Source organism: Corvus cornix, chromosome 14, assembly GCF_000738735.6.
Source record: "Corvus cornix cornix isolate S_Up_H32 chromosome 14, ASM73873v5, whole genome shotgun sequence".
Lineage (NCBI taxonomy): Eukaryota > Metazoa > Chordata > Aves > Passeriformes > Corvidae > Corvus > Corvus cornix.
Genome location: NC_046344.1, coordinates 15,914,791 through 15,930,808, shown reverse-complemented (window position 1 = coordinate 15,930,808; position 16,018 = coordinate 15,914,791). Strand labels below are relative to the sequence as shown.

The following is a 16,018-nucleotide window of genomic DNA, read 5'->3' as shown; positions in this document are numbered from 1 at the left end:
TCTCTCACCCCTCTGCTCCCACGGAGACTCCGCAGCTTACCTTTGCAGGCCTTGCGGTCAGTGATGGCCTTGCTGAGGTCGCGGTAGAAGCCCTCCTTGCAGTAGTGGCAGTGCCTGCCCGCTGTGTTGTGCCGGCAGTTGAGGCAGACGCCGCCGCTCTTGCGCCCCGACAGCTTGTACAGCTCCATGTTGAAGCGGCAGCGCCGCGCGTGCAGGTTGCAGTTGCAGGCTGCGAGGGAAGGGGAGAGGATGAGGGCTGAAGGTGAAACCCAGGACCCTCTGTGTGGGCTGGAGCTGCCCTGGTGTCCCCCACAGCAGTGGGGGGCTGTGCTGGGATTGGGATGGACACAGCACAGCACAGCTCGTCCCAACGTGCCATCCAGATGTGCAGCATCCGCCACCCCGTGGGGCTGGTGCCACGATGTCAGGGCAGAGGAGAAGGGGCACATGCAGGAACTGGCACCACTCAGCTGAAGGGAAGCAAGAGTGGGACGGAGGGCTGCAGCTGGGGGGTTGGCAGTGCCAGCTGGGCACTTGCAGCCCCACGGTTCCCCTGCCCCTTCCTGGGCAGCCAGCTCTGGTGACAGAGCCCACCCAGCCTTCCAGCAGGACCACCCACCTCATGCCAGGGTGTGTGACAGCCCTCCCTGCAACCGAGCCCCCAGCTCTTTATATTTACGGCTCTATCTTGTGTGCATGAGCCACACACACGGAGAGACCCCCGAGCAGCCCCTGTGTGCTCACACCCTGCGTGTGCACACACAAGCACATGTGCGCTCTGACACGTGCACATGTGTGCCCACAGACGTGCACCAAAGTACCCCCCGAGCCGTACGTGTGCCCAGAGGCAGGCACACACACAGATGTGCACAGAAACATCTGCACACCCTTACATGTGCACGCACAAATTAGCCCCAGGAAGCACAGAGCCCTCCTGGCCGACTCCACGTGTGCGAGATAAAAAGGCAAAGCCCTGCCCATTCCCGCTTAACACACTTGCAAAAAGATAATGGGAACAAGATTTCCTTCGGCAAAACGTGGCGCCCCATTCCCCCAGCCCCGGCCCCCTCCCCGTGCTGGTAAATTGAGGTTGGGTGAGAGCTTTTCCAGGCGTACTGTGAAATTCATTAACGTGTCAGCCCAGATTTAACTGCCTGGGCCTGGCTTGGCGGCCGTGTGAAGTTGCCTCCCCGCAGCCAGCAGCGCCAGTGGGAGCTTCACCCCGCACAGATCAAACGCTCCCTCGGCTGCCCCGGCGCTCCAGCCACGGACACGCTGTGGGGAGAAAGTCAGAGCAAACCCCAACCGTAAAAAAGAGTTTTTTGGAGGCTTGAGTTGAGCGGGAGGTTAGTGCCAGCACACTCCAACCTCAGCTGCCCCCAGAGCTCCCCCGAGTTATGGGATTAGTGAGAAATCACATGGCAGGCATCAAAATAACACCCGGTGTGGCCGTAGGTACCTTCAGGGGCTGGTGCCTTTTGAGTTATTTACTTTTTCCCTGGTGCCAGTGGAAAATAGGGATTTTTAAGGCAAATTCTGGGTTGCAGTGTGTGGAGGGAACGCAGCAAATACTGCCCAAGGCCCCAGGTAGCACAGGATGCTGCTGGACCGGGGGTGCTGACATTCCAACAGGCTTTGCCAGGGCTGGAAGAGACATGGTGAAGTATCCTCACACCCAGGGTGCTCTTGCACTCTCCAGGTAACGGGACAGGGACAAGACAAGGTGGTTTTTGCTACAGAACTGTGGCAAACGAGCAATTTTTGGGAGGAGAGGGGCCTTGTTATCCCCTTGCAGCAGTGAAAGGCAAGTGGGGTCTTCCCAAAAGGCAGTTTTGTGTCCCTCTTGGAACACCCCCAGCATCCTCTGGGGAAGGAGGGGGCCTGGCAGCCCAGACGGGAGGTGATGGGCAGTGGAGGAGAACAGCTGGGTAAATGATTCGCTGCCCTCGGCGCAGGTCTCTCTCTGCATCCAGTTTAATTGGTGAGAGAGTAACTGGCGGGGCCTTTTCTGGGCATCATTGACCCTGGCACGTCCTGATCAGCCCCAGGGCCACCTTTCCCTGGGAACACACTGCAGACCCTCTGATCCTCCCAGGAGCTGCGTTTGGGGAAGAAACCTCCCCTGGCAGCCCAGCATGGTCCCCTCTCCTTCAGGCAGTGGTGCTGCCTGCTCTGGGCCGGCTGTCGGGAAACTGCCAAGCCGGGGTTCTGGAGCCTACAGGGGCACCTGGCCGGGCTTGGCCACGCTGGGTTGGGTGGCTGTCCCTACTCAGGGACAGGGTCACACCAGCACGTCTGACACTCCCCTCACCCACCGGCGCAGCCATCCAGAGCTAATCGGGGCAGACAGGTCCCCCTCTTACCCAGCTAAATACTCTCACTGTTCCTCAGTACTGAGGCAGTTGTAAGCTCTGTCTGTCTCCTGTTAATCACTAATTAAAGGCTTGAATGTTCCCTGCTGTTTGGGGTATTAATAAGAATTTAATTGCACAGTTTGGGGCTAATTACCTGGTAGCTCGCTTCCGCCCTTGTACAGTATGCCCAATTAAACAATCATATGATCAATTAAACAATCACAAGATCTAATAATTTGCAATAATAGACTAATTAAACGTTGACACCTTGCAATGGAGCAACCTTTTGTCTCCCTTTTGATGGTGTTTGAACCCCTTCCCAGGCCCTGGCCACCCCAAGACCTCTCCTCCTCCAGGCTTGCTGCAGATGTAGGAGCCTGGAATGACGGCACGAGGGGCTTTGGGAGAGAGACCCTGGCACGGGACCGGCAGCGCCATGCACCGAGGCACACGTGGGGCAGGCAGGGGAGCCCGCAGGGCAGGAGAGAGGCTCACCGCCCCTACAAGTTCCCTGGGAATAATTAGGGAAGGCAGCCGGATCAGCGAAACCCTAGACCGGCTGCTGCTGCCAACCCGCAGCAGATTTGAGCTACGCCCCTGCTTTGGCTGGAGGAGAGCCCGGCTGGGACACAGGGCACGATGAGGCTGCACCTCTCGGTTCCACGGGAGCCGAGACCAGAACAGCCCCTTCCCACCCATCCACACTGTCCCTCCATCCTGGGGAAGGCGTTGGGAGAGAAGGACTCGCTCTGCTGCTGCCGAGAAGCAGGAGGAGAAGTAGGACAGAGCCCTCCCCAGGGGGCTGCGAGGGACAAGGCTGAGGCACTCCAGCCCCGTCCCAGGAGGAGCAGGACTCAGGACGGTCAGACAGGTGTAAACCTCCTCTGCCGGGGTGGCTGCCTTCTCCTGCACTCCAGATCCGCTGGGATACTGCCCAGGCGGGGGTGGCAGGGGCACGCAGTCTGCTTGCCCACCTCCCAAAGCCATCGCCCTTCCCCCTGCTCTCCCCAGGGAAGGACCATGGCTGATGCTGCTGGGAACTCACTGGTTTCCAGCACATCGACTGGGGAGCAGGCGCAGAGAGCCCTGTCAGGGGAACTCCCAAGGGAAGGGGCAAATGTACAGGAAGGGGCACAGGACACAAGGGAATTACATGTGATCTTCCAAATCCCACCACCGCTCCGGGGACTGCTGTTTTCAGGCAGCGGCATCCCGGCTGGATCGCCACATCCCCCCCGAGCAGCCTGCGAGGTCTTCCCAGGAGAGCGCCGCCTCTTCCCCGCCGAGGCCCCGGATCAAAGCAAGCCCCAGGCATTATCCCGGTGCTCCGGAGAGTGCTCCTGCCGCGGCGGCCACAAAGGGAACAAGAGCTCCCGCATCACCAGCGAGTGCATCAATTACTTCCAGTGGCTGCCTCGTGCTAATCCGCTTCCCCTCCTTCCCCGGGCCGGGTGTTTGGGGGCCGGGCTGCCCCCAGCAGCTCGTGGGTGCGGGCTGAAACGGGCAGCAGTGATGGGGGGGAGGAGGAGGAGGAGGTGTGAGTCTGCAGAGATAAAGATGGGGGGTCCCCAGGATTTTGGTAATCCTGCTCCTGCCGGCCACGCTGCTGGGATCATCCTTCATGCCGCCTGTCCCAGGCTAAAAGCTGGGGGAATACGTGGATGGGGACACGTCCCTCTTCCCTGCCCTGGACACACCAGAGGACACACAGGGCATCCCAATACCGGATGCTGCTTGTGGGACATGCAGCCCCGATGGGGTGTCAGGAGAGCCTCCTGGGCCTGTGGACTGATGGCCTGCAACCACCAGGCACGGGCCCATGCTCTGTGTGGCACAAAGCTGGCACCGTACCCTCTTGCCAAGCCAGCAGCTTGGCAAATCCACTGTCACTGTCCTGGCTGCGACAGCCCCAAACCTCCCTGCTTGCCAAACTCACACGGACCCCCTCAGTGCAGCACAGAGAGGCCACAGTCGCCCTGTGGCAGCCACGGTGGGGCTGTGCCCTGTGCCAATGCTCAGAGCCCAGGTAGCACTTGGCTGTTTCACCTGTGCATTTCCCAGGTGAAACAACAAATGTTTGTCCTCACCTCCAGCTGCATGGATGGATGTCCCAGCATCGTGCCATGCTGCAGGACATCAGTTTGTCCCCATGCTGGAGCAGGCAGAGACTCCCGTGCACTGGACTGGGTCAAACCCCCATGCAGAGTGCTGGGGAGCACAGAGCCAAGAGCTGACATATCCCAACACGACCTGAAGCTGTACCAGCCCCACAGATCCGTGCTCACTGCCTTTCAGGGTGCTGCGGTCCCCCACCCTGCCCCTGGGCTGTCACTGAGCTACAAGCTCCTGCACCCACCCACTCTCCTCCTCTTCCTCCCCACTGCCAGCCACGCCTGCCATCCACCACCACGAGCCAGCATCACCGCTGTCTGACCACAGGACAGAGTCCGAAACCCCGCAGCCCCCAGGCTGAGCAAAGGGAACTTCCCGGGCAGCCTCTCCTTTTAATTGGTGCTAATTGCTGCGTCTGTTCGTGCTGGCTGGGGAGATGTCATTGTTGAAAGGCACAGAGGGGAAGGCTCGGGGAGCTAATCCAGCTTTCAGCCGCTAAGCCCTTCGAAGGCGGGTGATGGAGAAGCTCTTTCAGGTCCCTTCAGAGAGGGCACAAAGCCCGAGAGGGGAAAAGGAGAAAGAAGGGGAGCGAATCAACAGGAAAAAACTACTTTCACACGCAGCTCGGGGAAGGGTCTTTGTGTGTGGGGCTGTCGGGGGGGCTTGAAGGGATGGCGCTGCGGCCCCGCCTCCGCTTCCCTCCCTCGTTTATCTTTTCAGCTCCATCTGCCAAAAGGGTGACGCAGCTGGGGGCAGGATGCTCAGAGCAAGGGAGTCTCACCCCGCCCTGGACGAGATGGACAGAAAACCTGCAGATGCGCCTCAAAAATGAGCCTCCTCTGGTTTAACCCCTTTTGTGCCAGCAGAGCCCCCTCCACTGCTGTTGTGCTGCTTTACTGGAGGACGTGGCAGTGAGGCAGGTGCAGAGCGGGGCCACAAGGGGGGCAGCCAGCCGGGGTGAGGTCCGCCTTGTGTCCTGGGAGTTTCCGTGGGCTCACGCACCTGCTGGAGGCCTCCCCTGCGCGACCTGCAGCAGCCCTGGGAGGGTGCAAGGTGGAGGGTTTTTTCTGAGCTCCAAAACTCATCTTTCTGGAACAAGTGGAAAAACACAAGGGCTGACTCATTCCCACAGGGCACGAGGTGGCTTAAAGCATCAGCTCCAGCACTTGCTTTGAATCCACTGCCTTTTTAGCCATTCTTAGAAGAAATCCGCTGTAACGTATATATTGAAGCGGACATCTGGGTTCTCAACAAGACATCGATCACAAATACTAACAAGTCCTTCTGACCTCTGGCACATCCACTGAGCCTTTCAGAGGCTGATTAATGGTACAGCTTTCCCTTGTCGCCATCCTCCTGCCACCCCCTGAGACCCGGGCTCCGGTCCAGGAGAAGGGAAAGGCTGTTCCTCCCTCCCCAGACCTTCACAGGGCTCTGGCATCCCCCAGCCCCATCCCAAACCAGCACAAAAGGCAAAAGTCTCCACCAAAATACCACAAAGATTCATGAGCAGGACAGCCAAGTAGTAGCAGTTTGATGTTTTGGAAATTTTGGTTTCATTTTGGTGACAACATTTTTAGCTTATGGAAACCTTTGCAAAGACAGACAAAACCACCACACAGACTGAACATGAAGGATGAAATGTTGAATTGGGATATTTCTGCAACCTCTGCCAGGTTTTTCTGCCTGTTCCCTGTCCCCAAGCACATCTCCCAGGGGACTGCTGTGGTTGCCCCTCCGGCCCACGGACAGCTGGTTTGCTGCCCAAGGGAAACAATCCCAGCTGGGCATCCCACATTGAGGTTTGCTGACTGGCTGGTAGACACCAGTGCTTTTGGGGAGGGTTTTTGGTGCTTTGGCTCATGGCTGAACCACTGCATCTCTTACAGGACACCTGCAGCAGAGACAGGGTAGATGGTTGAGCCTTTTCCAATCCTCCAGCACAGAGGATGCTCCCCAGCATCTCTGGACAAGCACATCCCACTGCTTTGGCTCAGCACCCATCGCTTCCTACCCTGATGACCCGTTTTAGCATTTCAGCTGCAGAAAACAAAGATGTTTAAAAACGCCTTACCCAGACACTCGTTGGCCTCTCTGGCGCTGGCCCGCTGCCAGGGCCGGTCGTAGTGGAAAGGCTTGCAGCGGTCACACTCGGGTCCCTCCGTGTTGTGCTTACAGTCGCACACCAGCTTCTGCTCCTTGTCCTTGACGCAGCGCGCTGCGTGCCCGTTGCACTTGCAGCGCCCGCCGACCTGCAGCTCCCCCACCGCGTAGTAGTAGGGGGTGGAGCCGGTGCCCCCCTCCTCCTCGCCGGCGTCCCGGCTGCCCAGGTCACGGAAGAGATGCGGGCGGCTGAACACCACGCGGATGTCGGTGGCCGTCACCCAGTCCTGGAGCACGGGGCTGCTGTCAAAGTCCTGGGCTGAGGGTCGCCCGTCGAGGGTGCTGAAGGCGATGAGCCCCCCGGTGAGTGGGTAGAGGTCGGTGAGGCCGTCGGTGCACAGGGCCTCCTGCTCGTTCTGCTTGGTGACGGTGGCTTTGCTGGGCTTGCCGTAGATCTTGCGGCACTGGGAGGAGTAGTACTGGTAGGGCACCCAGGTCTTGCCGTAGTCCATGGACTTGAGGATGGCGGTGGACTCGGGCCGGGGCGAGCAGAACTGGAGGCTGACGTAGACCACCTCAAACTTCTTGCCAAGGGAGAGGGTGAGGGTGACGTTCTGAGGTGAGTGGTGGAGGGTTTCCGAGCGCCAACAGGTCATGTTGGAGGCAGTGTTGAGGTCAGTCAGGTAGGCAGGTGGGTGGGCTCGGCGGGGGTCCGAGGCATTGCAGTGCCGAGTCGGGGGCTTCCCGCACGTGCTGGAGGCTTGAACCTCCTTCCCAAAGGCAGCGTTGACAAATTCAGGGATGCAGCGTCGAGGAGCACCGCTCTCATCGTAGCAAGGGTCTGGGGGGGTCTGCTGGGCCACGAAGGGGTTCACTGTCTGGGACAGGCCCAGCATGGCAGTGGTGAGGAACAGGCGCAGGAGCTGCAGGACCTCCATCCTTCTGGGGAGAGGGAAGTGGCTCCTCCCTGGAGGAAGAACAACAAGAGTGAGTGGCACCAGCAGTGTCATGGCCACAGCACCACCCATGTTGGGAGGGCTGGGAAGGGATGGGAAACTCCTCCATGTCTGGCCCATCACCTGTACCCATCTTTCCACCCCATATCCACTGATGCAGTGTCCTGGGAGCGGGGCAGGGAGGCAATTACTTCGTGTTGCCTCTTCCACACCAATCCCTCACTGCTCATCAGCACCAATCCCTCACCGCTCATCAGCAGGACTAAAATACCATGGAAATGGGAAAAGGACCTGAGCTCTGGATGGAGGAGGTTGAAATCAGGGTACAGCCCTTCCCTGGCCTCTTACAAACTGTCCTGGGGTGACAGGAATGTTCCTGCCTGCCAGCAGCCCTGGCTGTCACACACAGCTCAGAGGCTCTGTCACTGCATGGCTGACAAGGGCTGGTGGTGGGGAAGAGCGAGGGGAGATCTTTTGGATGCAACAGGAGCTGCAAACCCCAAGTGATCCACCTGTGGCACAAAATAGCTCCTGACAGAGCAGGACAAACAGACAGCAGCAAAAATGCCTTGAAGGCACATTGTGCAAGAGGCAGGAGCTTGTTGAGATGAAGACCTGGGGCTCCTGAGCACAGCACCACTTTTCTTGCTGGCTGTGGGCACAGTGGCTTCTCCAAGCCAGGGGCTGGATCGCCTCCAAATTCCTTTGCCACACTACCCAGTAGAAAATGAAGTTATTCTGGCCTCACCCCCAAGAAATCCAAGTCTGGGTCTGGTGTCTTTGTTGACTGGGGGAAAGGCCAGAACCAAATGCAGGACCTGGCCGGGCTCCTCTGCCAGCAGCTGCAGCACAGGGCCAGGGAGCTTAGTGGTTCCCAGGGGATGTGGCCCATCTCCTGAGTTACTGGCTTGAAGAGTGGAAGAGGTCTGGAGGTCACGTTCCCTCCTGCTGGCTCGGACTGCGTGAAGGACCTCCCACACAATGCAGATGGGCCATGTCCCATTCTTACCAGAGCAGACCCCTGAGCCTCCTGGATGGGTGGGTGGCATCAGCCCTGCCATCCCATGGCTTGTGCTGAGCCAAAGCCAAGTTGTCCAGCCTCAACCAGCCCAACGCCATGAGCAGGCAGGAGGAGGGGATCCCCCGATCGTCCCCTCTCCCACTAGTAAATCCTTACCAGATGTCTTGTGTTTCTCTCTGAGGAGTGAAGCCCTGCATGACCCAGCCCAGTATCCCCAGCTCCAGCCCCAGTGCCACTCCTGCCTGTCCAGCTGCCCACTCAGGCCAAAGGAGGCTCCAAGGAACAGCCCATTTCAATGATCCAGGACCTTGTTTTTGGTTTGTTATTCCATTTTGCAAAGGAAAAGGAGCCGTGACTGTGGAAGAAAGCTGCCTCTCCAGGCTGCCAAACCACTAATGAGGGGAAGCTCCTCCCTGCCCAGCCATGGTCAGCCCAGCAGCCACAGCCTGTGCCTGCCACAGGAGCAACAGGGACAGGGGCCTCAGCCCATCCTGGCACATCTCCTCCAGGGCAAAACCTGCCCTTGCCACTTCTGTGCTGTTTCCTCACTGCTTAATCCTCTGCTGGTGGAAAAAGATGTGAAAATTTGGCAGTTCCCTTGGTGATCCCTGCATTGCCCCAGCAGCACAGTTCCAGCTTTACCACAGTGCTGCAGAGCCTTTTGGGGACGCATCAGCCAGTGGCTTGGTGACTTGACTGCCAGCAAGACATAGGATTCTGTCCCTGGAGTGCCCAGAGCATCAAGAACCCGCTACTTGAGGAGTGTGGCTGCAAGGCTAGAGACTGCAGGGATGCAGAGGCGGTGCCATGCCACGGGCACCAGGCAGTGAAGAGCATCCCCCACCGCAGGCAGCCCACAGGGCCCCACTGGGACTCCCAGCCCCACTGCAGCAGCTGCCTCCTGGGCAGGAGATGAAGCCATGGCTGCTGCCAGATCCCTGCATCTGCTTGTTGAGCAGAGGCTGCAGCTGGTTAATCCCCCAACACAATCCTGACAGGGTGATCCCCAGCCCCTGCCTGGTGCTGAGCAGTGCACAGTGGGCACGAGCCCCTGCCAGCCCACTGGCAGAGCCCTGCTCCTGTATTCCCACCCAGCAAAGGGGCCGCAAGGTGCTGATGGACCCCTCTCAATGACCAGCAAGACCCGGCTGTGCACGTACTTGCAGAAGCCAGCACAGCACCTTTGGCCCTGTGGTGCTGCCAGCCCTCTCCCTGTCATTGTCCCCCTGCCACTGCACATCCCACAGATGGCACACAATCAGGTGCTGCAGCCATCACCTCCCATCCCACCACCCACAGGGCAGCACTAGCAGGGAGACAACCCTGTGGGAAAACCTCTGCACCAGGAGGAGAGAGGAGAAACCCCCAGGGGTCCTCAGCAGCTGCATCCATCCACCCCAGGGAGAATCAGGCTGTATGGAGCAGGGCATCTACTAAACCCTGCCAACAAAGGGTCTCCTCCACCCCTCTCTGCTGTGTGGCACCAAGGTGACAGGAGTAGGGACATGCTCAAGCGAAGGCCTTTTAATTTCCTGTCTGGTAAGACATAAAGGTGTGGGGAAACCCTTGCCCAGGGGAAAGTAACAGCAACAGTGTCTCTGGTAGCCAGAGGAGAGGCCACAGGTGAAGCTGTTACGGGCACTGGAGCAGCAGGTCTAGGACCCAGGACCAGGTTACTACTGGTTTAGGCCTACACGGGGGCGTGAGCATCTCCTGCACACCCTCCCTGCCCCCAAGGGAAGCTTTGTCCCTCCTGCCAGCCTTACCAAGGCACAAGTCCCTGAGATTCAGTGCCAAAGTTTTGGTGGCTCTGCTGCTGGGGAGCAGCCATCGGAGAGCCAACGTTCGCCCAGCAGCACATCAGGCTGCGGAGGCAGGGCATGAGTGGAAATCATTATCATCTGCAGGACCACACACAGGCACGCACGCTCCGTGCTCAGCTCACCCCATTATCCCACTGAAAGAGAGCTGGGGCCAGTGGTCTCCGTGGGCCTCACCTCCGTATTGGAGAGGAGGGCAAGCTGCAATCTGCTCCCTTTTATGCATATTCAGCATGACCCCGGGACTGCCGGCAAGCTGCCAGAGAGGCCTGGGAGTGGGTATTTCTCTCCCTGGCCCCCATCTGCCCCCCCCTTTCCACTTCCCATCTTTGCTGCCCCCGGTTCAGATCAAATGGAGACATTGCTGACTAAGCAGAGAGAATTGGGATGAGCCCTGGGTGCCGAATCCAGCCCAGCACGCTCCTGGGTCTGGCATGAGGAGGGACGTGAGCATCCCGAAGGTGTCCCCAGCGAGGCTCTCGGGTGGCTGCCAGCACCCGTGGCCCGGGGGCATGCGGCGGCGGGGCTCACCCTTCCCGAGGAAGCGGCCGCCCTCCCAGCTCCTCCCCAGAAGCGGCTGCATTTTTGAGGTGGGCGATTTCCTCACTCCTCCACTCCGGGAATGCTAACAGCCGTGCGGCTTGGAAGGAAGTCATGCCGCCGGAGCGCTTCAGAAGTGCTTTAAAAAAAAAATTAGCTTCCACATCCAACACCTCCACACCCCTTCTCTCTACAACCACACACTTCCCAGAGCGACCAGCAGTGTTTCCCTGCCTTGTGGGAGACTTGTCAGGGCGATGCTCCAGCTCACCGTGGGCTCCTTTTCCATCGTCTTTCCAGGAGGCAGTGCTACCGAGGGTGATGCTGGGTGCAGATGTGCGCCTGGAGCTCCAGGTCTCCCGCTGCTGAGCCATCGGGTAGGTGCTTGGTCCCCAAAATCGAATGGATGAGGCAAGTGCAGCAGGTGAGGCAGGGCAAGGAGAGCAAGCTTCCCACAACGTGGATGCTGGCGCCTGCAGCAGGCCCAGGATCACCACCTGGCAGTCAGGGCCACAGCAACTTTGCTGAAGTAATTACAGGATTAGGTGGAACAACACAGGGCAGGGAGGGAAGCGGGTTATTAACCAGATTTGATCCCAGGACCTTTGCAGCACAGGAGCAGCCTTCTCTAATTAAAGTGGAGGGGAAGGCACGAGTGGTGCTTTGCTGTTGGAAAAATGTGGGCTTAGAGGGCAGGTGGTGGCTAAAGCTGAGCAGCCAGCACTGCCCTGGAAGGGGAGGGAAAAGCCCAAGGAACGACAGGGGAATGGTGCTGCCCTCCTGCCAGGGACCTGTGCTGCTCCCCCAGGCTGGTGCCCCTGCACCAGTGCTGCTGCCATGGTGCAGCCAGCAGCGTTTCTCCTCCAGGCCAGGACAGCAGGGTGTGGGGGGGACTTGCTTCACTCGAGGAAAAGACGTGGCCTTACTTGGAACTGGTTGAGATGGGAACGGCTGGTTGCCGTGAGGTGCTGCATCGCCCTGTGCACAGAGATAAGGTCCTGGGTGCCAGCGTGGGGCAAGGACGGAGCCACCCACCCGCATGGGGTACAAATACGCACAGCAAAAGCCATGGATCAGGAGGCAGAGATTCCTGGGCAAGGACCAAAGAACCTGAGTACTTGAGGGGGACCAACAACAAAGACTCTTTGCTAAGACTGGTCCAGGAGGACTGCTCGTTCCTGAACTGTGTCATCCCCAGTAAAGCCCACCAGCAGCTCAGATGCCCTCTGAGAAGGAAGCCACTGGGGGGGGGGGTGGGACAGGACCCAAAGCAGAACAGGAATGATGTGCTCAGAGAAGCTGAAACCAGGCACAAGTGACCAGAACATATCCCTTAACCAGGGTATATCTGCTACTACAACCTGCACATTTTCACCTTGTTACAGGCCCTTTGTAGCGAGGGCATCTGCACTCCCTTGCCATACATGCTGTGGGAGCAAAACCCCTGCAGCTCTGCCCCAGCCTATGAACAAGATCCATCCTGGGAGGCTGCCAGCATCCCTGGATACCCAGGTCCCTCTCCCACCATGCCGATGCCAGCTGGGGGAAGCTTAATTCCTCCACCCAACAAACAGAATCAGGCCCAAACTCTGCTCCGGCCATGGATAAATCATTCCATGTGTTTCTGGGATATAAAAACACAGCCGAGAAGTATTTAAAGTGAAAGGAAAAACTCCACAGAGCCAAGGTACTGGTCCGGCTCAGCTTTCCAGAGGGAGGGAGCGTGCGCTGGGAGGGGCTGGAGGGATGCGGTGTGGCTGGGAGTGCTAATCGCCTTCCCAGCCGCTAATGGAGCAACCGGTGCCCACTTGGGACATGGCTAATGGCACAGAGGAGATGCCTCACTTTCCTTTACAAGCTTCCTCATTTCTCCTGATATTTAAGTATCAGAAGCTTCTGAGTGCTTACGGCCCCACATCTGCAGGGCTGCCCACTCCACGCAGCCCCTTGGGCTCTCAGCCCCCTGCACGCACAGCTCAGGGGGGCAATTACACAGCAGCATCTTCCTGCAGCAGGCACTGCAGGTGATGGATATTGCAATGCACTCTTGGCAGGTCGGAGCCAGAATTACACAAGCCATCCGATCCGCCGGCGGTGCCAGGAGACGCGTACAAATTACACTGCACACAGGAAAGGATGGGCCAGATTCTGACCTCAGTGCTTTGGCATCAGCCCGAAGTAACTCCATTCACACCGGGCCAAACCAAGACGTAAGCAACTCCATTCAAATTTACACTGGCATACCTGTGGTCAGGATCTGGCCTGGCTTGAATTAGTTGCAGCCTGATGTTACAAAAGGCAGAAACGGAGCCCAGATTTCCAAGGTTATCGAAAACAACCAAAAAATAAAAGAAAAAATAAATCCACCATAAAGCAAACAGTCCCCAGGCTGCTCTACTACATGGAGCTGTCAAATGCAGGATGCTCGGACACATCCCTGCTCACCAGTTTCAGTAACTCATAAGCCACGCTGACCACAGGAAGGAGAGACCAACACCCAGCATGAGTGTCCTGCTGGGCCCCCTGTGCCCACTCCTATCACCACTGGCCCTGGGCAGAGGTGGCCCCACTCCCGGGAGAGGAGACTTCAGCATAGTATCACCCATGTGAGGCAGACCTGAATCCATTTTGCTGCAACGCTCTTGTGTCTCCCAGCTAGTGCAAACTGGAGATCTCCTAAAGCTCCCAATGCAGCAGCAGCTCAAGGAGGCATTTGGAGCAGGGCAAGCAAGCACTGCCTGGATGTGTTTGCACTCGATGGTCCTTGTGGTTCCCTTCAAACTCAGGGTGTGCTATGATTTTTTTTCTGCCCGATTTATTAACCTCTACTGCATCTTGACCAGTTCGTTGTTTTACCCGACTCTAACCCCACCTCAGTCTCCTGAACCCCTTTGTGCATTTCTACCACAGTGCTTGGCTCTATTGCGTGGTCTCAGCAGCATCCCTCAAGGTGCAGAGGGTTTTCCTCCCACTACTCCCAGTGGATGCAAGGGACTCACAGTTCCAGTCCAGAAGTCCTCATTGCTTCCACCCCTATCTACTCCATATGAGAATAAAGTGGTCTGGTTTCCATAACATCCCTCATTGCATTTTCACAACATGCCGGGCACAGATGTTGAAAATAGTCTGGATGAATATTTAAAATGGTATTCAGAGATGACAACATTTGGCCGGCTTTGAAAGATCTCTCACATCGGGCAGAGGATGGCTCACAACAACAGGCTGGAAACACACTGCACTTTGACATCTCATTTTTTTTACCCCCACTCTGGCTATTGGTACGATATTTCATGCCCCTGGTGTCCCACAGTCTGTTATTGCTTGAGTGCCAGCCAAGCCTGCAGCATTAGGAAGAAGCTGTCACGTACGTTTTTAAACATCACGGGGCAAAGCGGAATATGGAAAATCTGTCGCGTTTCCATACCGAGCACAAGTGTCCTGCGCAGGCTCAGGGAGGGGCTCGAAGGGGCACAAAATAATTGCTTCCTTATGGAGCAGGGCCTGACTAACCAGGGTGGGGGAACGGGGCAGAGGTGCTGCCTCAACACCCTTGACACGGTGGGCTGCTTCCCTACTGAAGACATCTCAGCACACGCCCCAAGGTGTACATTGATGCTCCCCTCCTTCTTCAGGCCTGGGGAAACCCTCTCTCGGAGTCACACCTCTGCCAGCAGCCAGCCAAGGTGGGACCTCCATTCTGTCCAATGCAGACTGAAGACACCATCGTTCGGGTGTTCAGAGAGCAGAGGAAACGCTCCTCAGCCTCGACGCCTAGCACCTTGCATTTGTGGTGAGCATCTTGCACTCAGCTGCTTCCCTAGGCCAGGCTTCTCTCTTCCAGAGCCTGCAGACACACATCAGCTCCTTCCCAACCTGGCATTACACCTGCCCTCTTCTCTGCAGGGACTTACCTTCCTTCCACACACAGGTGGAAGAGCAAGGGGTGTTGGGATCCTTGCAGCCTACCCTGCTCTGGGGCTGCTGGATCTCTTGTCCCCTCATCAGCCCGCTCCAAACAGGTGTCAGAACAGCACAGCAGCTCCCTCTGTTTTGTAAATGGGATATTGCAGAAAAAGAGAAAAAAAGTTGCCCTCCGTCCATCCAAACACCTTGGAGGGTGTTTCCAGCACACAGCTGAAGCCACATCCCTCTCCACCAGTTACAGACGGCTCTAGCCTCTCCTGGCTCTGAGAGACGGGCAACAGCAAAGTTGGCCAGGGAAGAAGGATCTGTGGCATTTCCAGCCACGCAGGATGTGCACATCCAGGTCTACGCTCAGTATTGTCTCAGCCTGGCTGCAGGTCCAACACAAACGGCACGGATGGAGGTGGGGATGCTCAGCCTGGCTTACATCCCATACATTCACGGGATGAGCTCCCTGAGAGAGGAGTATGCCTGCCCAAGTGCTGCCCAGATGAGCATCAAGCCAGCAGGACCACTGCACTGCCAGAGGAGCTCGTGCTCCTGCCCACGGGGCCTTCCTCACCCACCGTGCTTGGCGACGCAGCAGCTTGCCAAGAACCACGTCCCCATCACACCAGTTAGTCCTCATCCCAAGAAAGGTATTTCCACCCACACACTCTCCAGTGGGCCAGGGAAGCTGTGGGTAGGATGGCGTTCTGAGGAAATGAGGCTTCAGCAGCTCCAAGAGAGGAAAGCAAAAGCAAACCCACCAAACGCAGCCCAGCTTCCCTTCTTCCCGTGAAGCCGCCTGCTCGCACGTTCACTAGCCAGAGCTCTCACCCCAGCCGTGGCTCAGGGCCGGGTGCTGGGGGTGCCGAGGGTCTCACCCAGCCTGGCCCCAGAACCGCAATGGAGCTGAACACATCCCACGGGAGCCGTTTCCAAAGGGAACCGACCCTCTGAGCCACCCCGCAGGGAGGTCTCTTGGGGCAGCCGTGCTGGGAAGGGACCAGTGATGGACCCAAGCCTGGGATGGTGACAAGGGCGATGCCACCCGTCAAGGTGGCTTTGTGCGGCGGAGCCCTCCACAGGCGGAGAAGGGCCTCGGTGGGAGCGGCGTGCGTGCCTCGTGCCCGGTCAGCCGGGGCTGGCACCGCGGGCTCGGCCTGGCAGGGCTCCCGCCGCTGCCCGCACCGCACCCGCACTGAG

General features: G+C 58.1%; 1 protein-coding gene across 2 annotated transcripts in view; it reads right to left on the bottom strand.

Annotated features, from left to right (window-relative positions):
• NTN3 (netrin 3) overlaps positions 1 to 16,018 on the bottom strand; it is a 33,691-nt gene that overhangs the window by 16,731 nt on the left and 942 nt on the right. Inside the window, exons 3-4 of one of the 2 annotated variants that reach the window (XM_039560588.1) lie at positions 6,541 to 7,536; positions 41 to 229 (exon numbers count right to left, since the gene is read on the bottom strand). In XM_039560588.1, coding sequence (XP_039416522.1) covers positions 41 to 229; positions 6,541 to 7,507 — 1,156 coding nt within the window. In that variant the 5' untranslated portion in view covers positions 7,508 to 7,536. Of the gene's footprint in view, positions 1 to 40; positions 230 to 6,540; positions 7,738 to 16,018 lie in introns of those variants that run through there. The other variant, XM_010392081.3, reaches the window with a different exon arrangement.